This window comes from Corella eumyota, chromosome 1 (assembly GCF_963082875.1).
Source record: "Corella eumyota chromosome 1, kaCorEumy4.1, whole genome shotgun sequence".
Lineage (NCBI taxonomy): Eukaryota > Metazoa > Chordata > Ascidiacea > Phlebobranchia > Corellidae > Corella > Corella eumyota.
Genome location: NC_137490.1, coordinates 19,109,317 through 19,124,934, shown reverse-complemented (window position 1 = coordinate 19,124,934; position 15,618 = coordinate 19,109,317). Strand labels below are relative to the sequence as shown.

Here is a 15,618-nt window from a genome sequence, read left to right as displayed (position 1 = left end):
ATTGGCAAAATCGACAGAAAACTGTGTTGCGTAATCTTAAGTCATTCGTGCAATTTTCGTCTTTTACAACCAGACAGCCGGCTAAACAGATCAATGAAACGAAATGGCAAGTGCTTTGGCTAGACAACCTGAAGAAAATAGTTAAAGTAACCTAAATTATATGATAGTTAGACGTGCAGCTATAAAATGTATGGGAAATCTAAAATACTAAATCTTAGCTTATATTTAAATGAATTTTATGAAAATTTTTACATGTTTTTAAAACCTTGAAAAAATTTGGATTATTCTAAAAGAATAAAAATCAAAAAAAATATCAAATTTTAATGAATTTAATATTTTTTTAGTGGAATACTAGATCACTGTTAATAATTTATTCTAATAAGTTATCTATAACTTACCATGCAATTGTAGTTCTAATTTATTGTGAAACCCTCGATATAACTGGACATTGACGCGGAACGAAACTGACCTGAGAAAAGCTCTGGTTGAAAGATGTCTCTTCTCGACCCAAATGTCTTTGATGAAAAATCTTCGGATTTTGATCTTTTGGAAACCAACTATTACAAACTGGTATGTGGGAAATTAAATGATGTTTTTATAAAAAAAATTGATGTTTTAAAGATTTTTTATAGGTTTTGTTATGACAGTTTAAATAAACTTTCAACCAGTTTCTGTTAAAATTTTAACCGATTTAAATTGAACTAAAATATATACTTTTTAATTAATATGTATACTTTTTAATTAATATTTGAATATGTATGAACTAACATATACTTATCTTTTTAAAAAGCCTTTTATAAATTAACTAGTAAAAGTATATTTAAACTTATTTTATTAAATATATATATAGTTTAAAAATTATTTAATTTAAATACAATTTATTAAATGTGTGAAATAACATTAAAATGATTTGCTAATAAAACCTTAAAAGTCATTTTTTACCGTTTGATTGAAAAATTCCCAGTGCAACGCATTAAACTTAAAGAAATATAAGTAGACCCAATATGGTATTCTCTCTTTATTTTTATGACTAAAAAAGTTTAATGGATCACTAAACAACTTTAGCCTTAAGGTTAGAATAAAAAAATGTTTAAAACTTGAGCCTAATGGTTATTTCTTGGAAATTCCAAGATCTTGTCAGGTTATTTTTAAACTTTTCAACGACTTATTTGTTAAAAAAACCACTGGTTACCTTTTTACTAACTTGTTGTTTTCCAACTGGTTAGTTAAAATTGGTTGGAAAATTAATTATTAAATGATATAAACCTGCTTCCCTTAATAGAAAATGTTATTTGAAACTTCCTATTCCATTATGGTGGTAGCTGTAATTTCGGTTAACTATACGACACCTGTATAATAGTATAGCATATCATTAATAATTTTTTTCAGAAGTAATTTAATTCTATTTTTATATAGTGTTAAAAATAAGGTGTATATTCTATCAATAGATTACTAGTAAATTTATTTGTATTTTTTGTTTGTTTATTTTTTGAATTTTATATATTTTTTAAATTGATATTTTAATTAATAATTTAAAAGGATGTAATTAAAATGCTCCGAAAATAGTTTTCAAATGTGAAATTATTAAATTAGTAGGTCCAGTCATTACATTTTCATGCTTTAAAGTAAAATTTTCTTTAAAATACAAAAGACATTTTTAAAGTACTTGTAGTTTATATAACCAGTTATTATGTGTGTTTTTCTACTAAATGTACATCCCCAATTTAAACTAAGTATCAAACTAACCGTTACTTCATTACCATATAGCCCAGGGGCTTTTCTATAGTTTATATCCAAGAGAAAGGCGTCGCTTTTCTATGCCTTGGTGTAATTGAAAATGGAAAAACAAAAGATTTGTATACATTTATAACACAAACATTGTAACGCAATTTTTATAAATAAAGCACGTGGTTACGAAACGTAGTTATTTTTTACGAGTGCAATTTTTATGAAAAAGTTTAATCTATTTTAACTGCGATAGGGTTATTGAACTATAATTACTTTAATAAACGGTTGTAAAAATTCAAATATTTATTAAAATGAGTTCTTGTGGTTAAAATACTACCTAAAAAAACACATTTCGTTTTAAGAACTTCTCATAAATATATCTACTATTTTTTACGGAAGCAAAACAAAAAAAATTTTAATTGGATAAAAATTATGCCCTTAAAACTATAATCATTAACTTAACAAGCTTGTTCCTTATTTTGTTACTTGTGTGATGATGCTTGTGCTACAGCGCTATATCGATCTGGTACTTTTTGTTTACTCTCGTAATACCTCCCTATGTGTGTTCAACAAGCAGTTTCAGAAGCATTTCTCCATAAAAATCCACTGTTTTTTTTGTCGTCTTAAAAGGCTGTCGCGTCTAACCCTTTATTAGAACAAGTTTGCCTAACGCCCTAAAGAACTACATTTTAAAAAAGCTGCAAACATTTTATTAGTGGCGCACAAAAAGATTATAAACTACCGCTTTTTGAACTTAAATTATTAAATTTTTTGGATTTTTAGTCGTCAATATTTAATTAAGGGCGTCAAACATTATATTTGTACTTTGCTTGTTGTTGTATAAGTTGCCAAGTTGAACTTTGGATTTGTAGCGAATTAGTAATACCATAAAAGTTGGCGACATTTAAACTAAATTAACAACTTTTTAGCAATCAGCATATTTTTTTTTAGGTTCTATCCGAACGTTGTTTATATTAATTTAAAGCCAAGTTAGCATAATAAATTTATTATAATTGCTTTTTTTTAGCCGTTTTGCGACGAAGATTTAGAAGATTTCAACGAGTTACCAGGTCACAACTGGGCTCAAAACCAACATCACTTCAACGATGAAATATCTTCCTACGACATCCAATATAATCATGGACTCGCATCTCCCATCTCCCCATCTTCCTACTCCCTCTCTCCATCCTCCTCCTCGGTCTCAGCTGCCTCCAGCGGACAGAATAACACCCATTCGTTGTTAAACGAGAGGCCTGATACTCCATTGCTGGCAGTAAAATTTGAGGACTTTTCGAACGGTAAATTTTTTTTTTTATTTTTGGCATTATTTTGTTTTTGGTGCTGATATACTAAATGCCTTTGGTACTTGTTTGTTTGATTTTTCCGACTAAATGGCCTATTGTTTTCGGCCTAAGACACTTGTTTTCGTTAATAAGATGCATCGTTAAGAATGCCTGTAACTTTTTAGGGATTTACGTCGTTTCTATAGGTATTTATAAATCAAAACAAACACAAAAAAGCGACTTTTTTAAGGCTTAAAATGGGCTTTCCTTTTCAATAAAAACATGATAATGTAAAGTATTCCCTAAACCGGCTTATAACCTAAGTTTTCAAACCGCTTACTTCGCTTATGTTTAGATTACGGACTTAACGAGTTTGGTTATCCGTCGTTTAACGAAACAAAAGTCGAAGAAGGAATGAATATCGACGATGAAATGATGAATATTGACGGCATAGACTTTAGCCCAATATCAAGCAACGGGGATATCAAATCGGAAAACGGTAAAAAAATTTGATTTTTTGTAAATTGCTAGTATACTTAATAAAGTGTAAAAACATAGGGTTTAATTGTCCTTTCTAGGCCTACAGTATTAATATTATGTTTATGTAAAGCTTTATGCTATTGTGTTTCTGTTTTGTCTTATTATTACGTTATTAATTATCTTTTTCAAATAAAGTGTCCTTGTAATTTCAAAATTTTTTAAACAAAAATTAACAGTTCAGAAAACCCATATTTACATTTGCTTTACACTACTACAAATAAAAATTAAAATAAGTATTTTTTTTCTTTTTTTTATAGGATTTAGAGCATGTGGAACGGTTGATTGTAGTTTTGGTTTACCCAACAACACAGAAAATACCATCACAATATCGAAAGCAAAAGATGGTAGTGCCATGATTAAAACACCATCCATGCAGTTGAACGAACCAGTCGACTTCAGGTTGGTTAAATTAATGGTTAATTTTTAAATCGAGTGGTTGTTTTTTTAACGTTTTGATTAATTTTAGCTTTACTAAAAAACAACCAATTCTGACGTCACCGCCATCGACCACCCCCGCACCATCCCTTACCAATACGGTGACTATCAACAAACCATCTTTACCAGCTCGAACCAACCCTGAAAAACCATCCCAGCTGGTCATATGTGATCCTGCTTTGCTCAAACAGCTACCGACGTCCAAAGTCATGACGTCATCAGCCGTTACGTCACCGGCGACGCGTGACGTCAGCAACCCGACGCTCGAAGAGTTGATCGACATCTCGGATTTGATAACCTTGCCGTCTGCTCAGAAAATCAAGATCGCTCCATCGACTTCGATTAACAACGGAAAAAGTTCGAATACTTTTACTCACAAAACCCAGATTCAAATCCCGACTTCGGCTCTGCATAAAATACTTAAGAACGGACGCTTGGTAAGTGCAAAAGCACAGAAACTAAAATGTTAAATTTGAATTATAAAAAAAAAAAATTTGTAAAAAATTGTAGACAAATTTATGTTTTGTTGTGCTCAAAATATGCAGTAAATGGTTAATATTTTTAAGATTTTTTGTCAACCTTGCTTTTTTTATTTAGGTTACCAAACTGCAACAAGATGGCCAGATACTTTCCAAAATCAAGATCCGGACAGCTGACAATAACATCTCAGACAACAGCCAGTTTATTGCAGTCAGTAACACACAGGTAGTTATTTGTACCTTGTATTTATACTGTACCTAGTTATATTGGTGGATTAGTGGGTTAGGGAGATGATAGGGCTCGCTGTAAAATTGGCTGGTAAAATGCTATTGTGCGGTCAGGTTTGGATTTTTTAATATATATTGCTGCAATAAACGATATTTTGGAGAACTTTGCGTTTTTTTTTTCAAATTTTTTTTTTTTTCAAATTTAAAAAAATTTTTAATTTTTTTTAGCTTGATCTTCCTCCCACTCCTCCCAGCAGCACCAACAGCGACACCGAAGGCTCAGTCAGCCCCGGGTCACGTGCTTCATGTACGTCACCGACCCCGTTACGTCACTCACACATCCGAGTTCAACCTGCGACGTCATCAACACAGCTGGCCGCCCAACTTTTAAGTTCAACCCAAGTAAGTAAAAAATTTAAAAAAAATTTTTTTATAAATTCAGTTTAAATCTTTTACACTATAGGATTAACTAAATAATAATTATTTTTTTAGCAGTAATTTATAACTAAACCCGGAATTTTTTTACTATAAAACGTCCCAATCTCATGTTACAATAAATAGAATACGTCAATAACGTTGTAAATTAATTACGGGAATTTCTCAAAAAAAATAAATTATTTTAAACACTTAGCTTATTAGAAGATACTTGTAGCGTATGGTAACCAACAACCTATTTTAAAACATTGTAATATAAGTTGGATACGTTCAATAGGCCGTACCTACGCTATACGTTTCAAAGCATATGTTTTCATACATATACATCCTTAATGCCAGCAACAATTGAGTATCCTAACTATTTTCCAAGCAACGTGATTCAATAAAACGGGGTTGCTATACAATTATATTTCGGTGAAAATTTGAAAACATGTTGTTAATTGTAACAACAGTTATGGTGTTAATATTTAGGTTATAAATTTAAAAAAAAAATTGGCGTTTTTTTTTTTCAATACTAATTTTCAAACCAGTATTTAGAAGCGCTTGAATCAATCAAGTGCAGTTAATATTTGTCATGAAACAATATAATAGTACAACCTGTTTCTTTTTAAGTGCACTTAAAATTGCCTGTCCGTTAATAGTTACCATACTTTATAGTCCTTATAGTAGGATGGAGTTATACTTATGCTAGGTTTGAATTTTGTAGTATGTTGCGTTTAGTTTATTTAGCACATCGTTCAAAATCGAATAGGTCCGGTCAAAATTTGTGTGAAAATTTCAACCTGTTTTGTTGTGAAGTGTAAATTTGTTTGTTTTTGGATGGCTATTATTCTTTTCTTCTGATAATTTTGTGTATTTTTAAACTATTATTGTCTAACTTGATAATTAAAATTTGAGTGTTAGTTAAATTGAAGACAGTACTTAATTTTTCACAAATAGAATATTTAATTTTAATTAAAAATTTACCCGAAAAAATGCATTCAATTTTTAAACAATATTTAAGATTTTTGCCAACTGAAATATATTGTCAATTTTACATATAATTATACAACACACATTTACTTAATTTATTTCGCTAAAATTTGGCAAAAAATGCATTAAAAATATAAACAATATTAAAGATTTTTGCCTTAGAAAATATATAGTTAAATTTACATATAGTTATACAGCACACATTTACTTCATTTACTTCGCTAAAATTTGGCAGAAGTATCAATTATGCGGTATTTAACTCACGTTTTTCTCTAGTCATAAGCTCCAGACCGGATATTATCACGTGCTACATGAAAGTTGAATTAATTACTTGAAGTTTGTGTTTTTGTGTTTTCGGCACGATATTAAACTAGGAGAAAGTAAAAGGAAATTTTTTGGGGTTATGTTGTTTTGGGTTTCGATTTTTTCTAGGTTCAATTGTATGAGATTTATTATTTTAATTTTTAAAAATTATTTTTTTTTAGGGGGTAAATTTTTTTAATTTTTGGTTCATTTTAAAAAAAAACAAAACAATGTTTTTTATTGTGATTTGCCTTTTTTTACAAACTCTTAATCTACATACCCCTTGTTTATTTATTTTGGGGGCTACGCGGTTGCTATGACAATACCTTTTTGTTTTTACGCTTGATTAGATTACCTTAAGTCAAAAGAGAAAATCACAAACCCATAACATAGTTACCCTACCTCTATGTTGTATAGGATTTTAGATAGGCGGGACGTTTATGCAACGGTTATTTTAAATTCGCGTGACGTAGAAGCGTAACTTGCGTCGGAAAGAGATTTATTTTTGGGCATTCACAGAGTGGGTCATGCAAAATTAAACTCGGTTATTTGCTCGGTTTGAAACGTTAAAAACATTTTAATAAACACGATTTGAATGTGTAAAAACATAGGCAAAAAAAATTTTGTTTAAAAATTTTTAAGAACGTGTTTTGGATATGGAATAAAATGAGTAATTACCCAAACATTTGGCAAGTCCACTTAAAACGTTTGTTTTCAGTTCATTTGCGGTTATTTTATTACTTATTCCACGAATTACACCCATAATCGTGATATTACTTATTTCCCCTTTTTAAATAACTTTTGTTTTGTAACTGGCAATTATTTGTAACATTGACATGAATAATTATCTCATCATTATCCTGCTTACGAGATATTGATTTTTTATAGTTGGAAATCCCTGCTATTATTATAACCACGTTGTTAATTATAGCATGGCAAATGGATAATGAATTTATAAGTGTTTTTTGGGGGGTTTAACAGAGTATTTAACAATTATTTGTATTAAAACTGATGTTATAATGCTTGTAATGACCAAAAATAGGTAATTTTTGGTGTTTTTAATGTAAGACATAAGGTCTTATATGTTATCCTTATTTAAAAAGTCAAAAATTTTCAAACGCACGTGGTTGAAGTAATTACCGTTTTAAAATCTAAAAAATTTGAGTTTAGCGCACTCTGATTGGTTTAAAATAAAATACATGTCGTCAGACCTGGCTGTCTTTTTAGCCAGGGGCAATGTACGTATTTCAAGATTTAAGATTAAAAGTTTAAGTTTACGTTTTCCCTAGAACTCTTATGTTTGTTTGGGTAATAACAGTTTGAAAAGGCCGACTGTTTAGAATACGAATAATTTAAAATTCTGTCAATTTTTATTTGCTTTTTTTGGGTCAAAAAATGTGGGTGTTAATTTTTGATAACATCCTGTATTTAAAAATAAGAAATTCTCTTTCAAAATTTATGATTGCAAAAATCAATAAAAACTGATTTTTTGTTTCAAATCAATGTTTATTTGAAATTTTTACCAAATACGCAAAAAATCATTTAAATTCGATTATTTTGTAAAACGTTATTTTTTAAAAACCAAAATTTTTACAAATTTTGTTTTATGTATCTTAAAACCATTAAAAATTGCGAAAATTGGGTTTAATCCTCTCATTCCCAACCAAAACTCGAAATTTCGGTCCGACGCAAATTTTCAAACGAGTCTGCGGTCTGATAATGGTTTGATTGCTTTGGGTCACGTGACCTCGCATCCTGTTTTGGGTAAATGTGTTCAGGACTCGAAAACTATTATTATTATTATTCTCGTTTAAAACAATTGTCGTCGTTCGCCGAAATTCTGCGAGATCTTAAATCGTAGTAACAGATTTAATTTAGTTGTCAATCAGAGGCTCCTGTTTAACACAGAGCTTTATAGATATTACATTACAAATATATCTGCAATTTCCAATTATTTGCACCAAAAAATATTGGACAATAACATCTATTATTTCCGCTGCATATTGTATCTTTGTATTAAGTATAACAGGTGCTGTAAATAACACACTGTATAACATTGTATATATGTGTGTGAATTTTACCCTCTGGTCTATTATTTTACTAACTTAACAATGCAACAACAACAGCACGTGGTTATTTTTACATAGTAACCTACTTATCTGTTCTTTATAATACTTTATAGAATATTGGTTTGAGATAATAAAATTCTATTTTTGGATTTCTTTTAATTTAATTAATAATTTGAAGGTAGAAATTATGTTGGGTTGTTGAATTGTTGTTAGGTATTAAAGGCTACCTTTTGTTATATATATATTGGTGCTTTTTGGCATGGCTTTTATACAGTATTTTATTGTAATTTGTGTATTGTAAGCCTGAAAAAAAATAATCGAAATTTAAAAAATCCATTTTTTTCTTACTTTAAAAATTAAAAAAACTTTTAAAATTAAAAAACTTACTTTTAAAATTAAAAAAAAAATTTTCTTACTTTTTAAATTAAAAACTTTTAAAATTAAAATTTATTATAATTAAAGGTACATGTCAACGGTTGTTCTTCTAATTGGCGCTAAATTAAATTACAATTGGGTCACAAATTAGTACTTGAAACCCTCTCACACTTGAATTAATTTGTTTCCTGGCGCTATTTGTTTATCATTTCTAAGTTGCCATAATTTTCAAATAATTTTGAATGTTGCGAAATGAAGCAGAACCGGTTTAAATTGAGGTGTTCCCAACAAACTTGATTGTGTTATAAAAAGTGTAAAGGCTTTTAAATTTTTACTACATTAACTTCAACCATTTTAAGTGCTTATTAGGGCACTGCCTTTACCTATTTTTTTACTTAAAAAAAAAATTTTTAATTTAAAAAAAATATTTTTTAAATTTTAAATATTTGTTAATTCCGATTCTATGAGTTTTTTTTTATCGTTTTCTGGGCAATTATTGACTTGAGGTATTTTTGAATAAAATTTTAACTCAAATATAAAAATATAAAAAACTCCTTTTCACATAAATAAACGCAATATAGCACCTATGCTATTATAGCGGTTTAACGTTCATATATTAACCACATAAGCTTAACACTAAGGTGTAAATTAAATTTAATCATTAATATTTATTACCAATCCTTCCACGTTTTAAATAAACCTTATAATTTAATTTATTATCAGATTGTGCAATATATGGTTAAGACTGAACCTAATACTTGGGTTTAAGATTTCATTATGTCTATTCTGAAATGTATAATTCAGGATATATATTAAATAACGTTGTTTACAAGCCGTTAACTATAAGAATATGTGTTTTAAAATAAAAGAAAGCATTTCAAAAAAATTAATATTTTTAAATTTTTTTTAAATAAAATGATACAAATATGAAAGTTAAATGTTATTCATGAATCAAGTTTATATTAGGAAAGGCTATAAATAAATTAACTTTAAGTGAATCAATAAAGCTGTGTGTTGTAAATGACTCACAACCACAAAAATTTGTTATTCAAAAAATCAAATTAATTTCTAAAACGATTAAACTCAACATAAACAACAAACAATTATAAACACTACCTTTCTATGACGTCACAACTCACAATGGAATCGATTGACGTCACGCGTCGTCATTTCTCCGGTGGCCGTGACGTCATTCACCTTTCTCTCTTTCTTGTAAGTCGACTCTTCACACAAATAACACGAAGAGAAATAACAACTCCATTTATCGCCTCGAGGTTTTATATCTTGTTGGTTATTAATACAAACGGGTTCAAATCTACAATGTGTTGAAGGATAGGGAAGCCAGAATAAACACTCTTAAACGGCAAGGTTGCTTATTAAATTAAACATTGAATGTTTAAGTACTGAGTCCCTGATCGATCTAAAACGTCTGGATCGGTTTTTAAAATAAATACAGCTTCTAAATCCGGGTCTTGAGTTTGTTTTTTGTTGTTTTTTTGATATAAACCGTATTTTCTTGTTCTTTAAATAACATATACACTTAATTTTACACTAAAATGGCATTAAAATTTACTTAATTAATATTTAAAAATTCTCTGTTGGCCTTAACCACTTTTCTTACAATTTTGTTTTAAAATTTTTCGGGTTGATTTTGTTAAATTGAGTTAAAATTTATACTCTATTAGTTAACAATATGCTGTAAATGTCTACCTACTGTTATAAGGTTTATGGTGTAATACCACGTGCTTTTCCACCCGATGGACCGGTTGTGTTTCAAATTTTTGAACTTAATCATATGTCCAAACTATTTTTAGTTTAATTTTTTTTCTAGTAGGTATTTACTTTTTAGTATCTAGTATAAGGTTAAGTATAAAAATAGATTATATATATTTATTATGACGTTAAGTCCAACAATGATAAAGTATGTTGGTCTAATTTTAGACCTTCTTTTTTGGTCAAACGTTATCTTGAAAGTTAAATTTGCGCAAAAATTACGTCATTTATTATTTGAATTTCGGAAATAACCTGAGATTTTTGAGCGTAGGCAATTTTTAAATGCGACGAACTATTCCGTAAATTTTTTCTATTTTTAAGCATCGGAAATTATATTTAAATACTAAAATCCTAATTGTAAACAAGTTATGTTAAATATTGCTAACATTTGGCCATTAGTTGGACTTAATTTTAATAAACAATATTTCAAACACTAGAAAAAACACAATTTCTTTTTTTGGTGTTATTTTTTTTTTCACTTTCACTTTAAAAACTACGACATGTTTGTTTTAACAACGATTTTAAGCGAAAAATCAACATCCTGGTTGATCACGTGACCACGTGAGCGAAAGACGAAACAACACACTTGAATTCTTGTCGATAACATCAATTGGTCAAAATCAATTTTTAAACTGGCTTTTTGCCCTTGAGTATTAAAAACGTTTTTTATGTGGTTTAATAATACGAATTGGCGTAAAATAATACGAAAATTAACTTAATTTTAATATCCTGTACCATTTTGTGTAAAAAAACACTAATTTTTTAGATTTTTCAAAAAAACACCAATTTTTTAGAAAAGTGTCAAAAAACACCAATTTTTTAGATTTTTTATAAATTTTTACCTTCAGCCTTACAAAAAAACCTCCGTTTTATATAATAAATCGTCTGTATTTCTGTATAAAGTAGACCATTATTCTTGAATACATATAACGCTACTTTATCAAGCCAATTTCTTAGAACACTTCAGCCTACTGTCTATTAAATAAATATTTAAAACTCAATATGTTTTATCAATCTTGTTTTAATAAAAGGGTATATTGTTTAGGTAGTTTTGTAAATTCAGTTTGCAATTTATCATATATAGTTCTATTATATTAAAATATTTAATACAACTAATAATAATAGTTTATTTTCCTTTTATTTGTTATATAACTTTATAAAAAAAATGTCTAAAGATTTTGAAAAAAAAAAAAAAAATTATTATTTCGAAGACATTTTGTATTTGTTTTAAAATAATTATTCAAATTTTTTTTTTTATTTTTGCAGAGGTTTGCCCAAAATCATGGCCCCCTAGTGTTAACAGAGGAAGAAAAACGAACCCTAGTGGCAGAAGGTTATTCTGTTCCCAACAAACTTCCACTGACCAAAGGCGAAGAAAAATCTCTTAAAAAAGTAAAACAATTTTTTGATCTTTAATACCTTGTTAATTTTTAGGATTTTTTTATAGGTTCTAGATTTTAAAAACATTTTTTTCTTTTTTTAGATTCGACGAAAAATCAAAAACAAAATATCAGCACAAGAAAGTAGAAGAAAAAAGAAGGAATATGTCGAAACCCTGGAAAAAAGGTAATTTTCAAACCTCTTTTATGCACAAATTTTTGGTGAAAAAATCTACTTTAAAGTAACTTGGTAATCACTAAATTTTTATATATACTAAATATAATAAATAAATATTTAATTATTTTTTAACAGAATGGATGTTTACAACAAAGAAAATGTTGATTTAAAAAGAAAATTGGACACTTTGGAAAACTCAAACCGATCACTTTTAAGTCAACTCAGATCCCTTCAGACTTTGGTTGCTGGCAAAATTCCTAAGCCCACAAGAACAGTTACAACGCAGACTAGCAGTTGTCTTATGGTAGGTCAAATTTTTTAATTCATTTTATTTTTTTTTGAATTTTACCACATTTTTTAATTTGAATGGCACATTTTGGCTAAAGTGTGGTTTAAAATTTTTTAAATTTTTTGACAAAAAATTTCCCCCATATAAATTTAAACTCATTTGAATACAAAAAAAATTCCAAGGGTATTGAAATAAATTCCTAACCATTTTGTAGTTTTCCAAACTGCTTGTAAATTAAAAAGGTTAAATTAAACAGATTTTTTTATGAAAAAATTATTTAACATTTTTTTAGATGATAGTTTTATGTTTTGCGATGTTCTTGGGTGGATGGTATCCTAAACTTTCACCATACACAAACCAATACAACCAGCTTGATACCATTACTCAGGGACCAGATGTTAATACTTGTAAGTTTTAAAATAAATGTTAAAAACTAAAAATTGTAAAATTTTGATTTAAAAAACATTTATCCAAAAAATTTTGTAAAAAAAAATTAAATTTTTTTTAACCATTGCAGGGCGATCAAGGGTAGTACATGGAGGACAAATAGAACAATGTGTGGGGGATAAAAAATTCTGTCACCATGTGGCCATGATAGAAGGATGGACTCCTGATAATATGATAGGAGAAAGCAAAGATGGTAAGTTATAACTAAATTCACCTTTTAAACAAAAAATTGCTAGGTTCGATTCCCACTTCTGCCTTTCAATTTGGGTATACTAAAAAAAATGTTTAGTATACTCCAATTTTTTTTACGTTTAGTATACCCAAATTAAAAGGCTAAAGTGGAAATGAAACCTAGCAATTTTCCTGGCCCACAGCTTTGTTAGAACAAAAAATATAAATATATTTTTCAAAACTGTTTTAACTTTTTTTTGAACCCTAAATTTATTTTAACCGACCCAAAGCACTTACACAAGTTAAACCCATCATCACTTTTTGAAAACCTTTAACTGGCTTTTAAACTTGATTTTTTCTACAGACCAAACAGACAACTCGGAGAAGAGTGAGACTTATGATGAGCCAACAGGAGGAAGAGTTACAATGAACGACACTGGCGAACAGGGAAGCAATATTATCGCTAACACCATGGAACCAAGAACTGCTGCTGATATATTAGCAAGGTAAGTTTTCGGTTAAAGTTGACATACTTATTTGAAACCCTCCATTTTAAATTTAAATTAAATTTTTAACTAAAAAAATTAGTAAAAAATAAATCGAAGTTTTTTTTTTATTTTAGTCGCAAAGTGGTTGTCCATAGCAACTCCAAACTTGAGATGGTTGTGTCATCAGAAACTGCTTATGATGTCACAAAGAAGGCTGCTCAGCTTGTAAAAGAGTAGATCCAGCCTTACATATTATATGATTTCTATTGCCTGAAAAGCGAAAATTACTATTCTAAGGGAAACTCGACTATAGGATTATGAATTGGACTTTATTTTTAAATTTCATGATATTTTGTAAAAATGTGTTGCTGTGATTTTTTTGCAGTTTACATTTTGCAATATGTCACACTGCTATCTGCCCAACGGACTTCTGATCTGACGAATTGGACTTTTGTAATGTTTAAATTTTCTTCTGAATTCCCTTTTTTTATTATTATTACATCGTGCTATATATGTTATGTGTGTTTGTGTGTATAAGATGTTTAAAAGCAGCTGTGTGCTTGCTTTAAATGTGATTTTTTCCAAGTGGGTTTCTTTTTATGTTATGTGTTTGATTTGGAACCAAAGAATTTGAAATAATTAAATATACCCATCTTTTTAGGGGGGGTTTTTTGTGTTCCGATGTAAAACATTAGTAACAATCATTTTTCTTATTAACTTTTGTTCTAGCCGCTTGTAAATATGAATATATAACATATTAATAATGTTTTTTTTTCTATTGTGTCAATTTTTTTAAAATGCATTTTTGTATAAAAACGTCCGGGCCAAAAAAATTCGCGTGAAAATTTACTGATGAATTTTTCGTGTAGTTTATGTAATATTATTAAACCATATTTATTTAATCGCTCTAACACTGTACAAAGCCTTCTTTATTATTTATCTATATCATTTCTCAAAGTGATAGCTGGTTCATAGGGGTACTAATGTGCATTATTAATCACTTTAAAAAAGAAATTTACAAAACTCAAAAATAGTTTAAACAAAAAAAAATTTCAACAATTTTTAGCTTTGCTTAAATATTCTGATAATTTTTTTGTTTTCTGTGGATTTTTCTTTATTAAGTGTACCGTTATGAAATAACTATATTAATAATGTAGTTAGCCGTTATCAATGCTTACATATATATAAATATTATTATAAATGCCATTTTTTATTTTATAAATGATAAAAAAATAATTTTTTGACCAAAACCAAAAAAAATTGTAATTTTTTTTATTGTTAATAATGTGCCTTAGCCTTTGTTTAAATCAAATTATTTTACTTTTCTTGCAAAATGTTTGCAAAACCTTATTACTTTATTAACATAATAGTCAACTGCTATATTATGTTACTTGTAAAGCCATTTATATTCTTAAATTGGGCGAAGTGCAAAATTAAAATCGTAAAAAAAAATTCAAATTCAGATTGAATGTGCAATTTTTACAGTAGAATCAAAGCAATCTACTGTAAAATAGCCTTTACAATATTATCTATAAATTACTATGGCCAGCTTTTGTAAATATAACATTTATTGCTAGTAGTAGTAACCTTTATTTAATATAAAACCAAGCTGTAGTATATTCGCTAACTTTTAACTGTATCACTAATTTTCCAGTTCAGTTATTTTGATTGGTGCCTTTTTCTCGTTATTGCTTGTTTTTTTTCTGGTGACGGTTTGTGAGTTGGCTCATGTAATATATCATAAACTTCTTCGTAGTTTTTCGTTTTGTGTTGGCGGCGTACGACCAATCAAAATAAAGAAGACGTAACTGTATAATTGTACTTTAATTTTTATTTCAGAAATATTCAAAAAATACTTTTTTTTACCAGGGCAAAGTTTAGGGCAATAAGGATCTATGTATCTCCAATTTACATTCTCTGAAAAATATTAGTAATTTTTTGCCATTTTTTCTAAAATAATTTATGCATAATGCAATTTTTGTATAAAGTACAAATTATAAAGTAGTTTAATGAATTAAAAATAGTTTTTATTTAACTAAAATATGC

General features: G+C 28.3%; 1 protein-coding gene across 1 annotated transcript; it reads left to right on the top strand.

Annotated features, from left to right (window-relative positions):
- The first annotated feature begins 348 nt into the window (after nt 1–348).
- On the top strand, nt 349–15,382 carry LOC145757565 (uncharacterized). Its single transcript, XM_082572450.1, has 14 exons — nt 349–570; nt 2,756–3,026; nt 3,367–3,510; nt 3,809–3,950; nt 4,018–4,423; nt 4,584–4,691; nt 4,922–5,095; nt 11,887–12,012; nt 12,104–12,186; nt 12,313–12,481; nt 12,759–12,873; nt 12,984–13,106; nt 13,449–13,590; nt 13,707–15,382. The coding sequence occupies exons 1-14, from the start codon at nt 493–495 to the stop codon at nt 13,807–13,809; spliced, it is 2,184 nt and encodes a 727-aa protein (XP_082428576.1). The 5' UTR covers nt 349–492; the 3' UTR covers nt 13,810–15,382.
- Nucleotides 15,383–15,618: the final 236 nt, after the last annotated feature.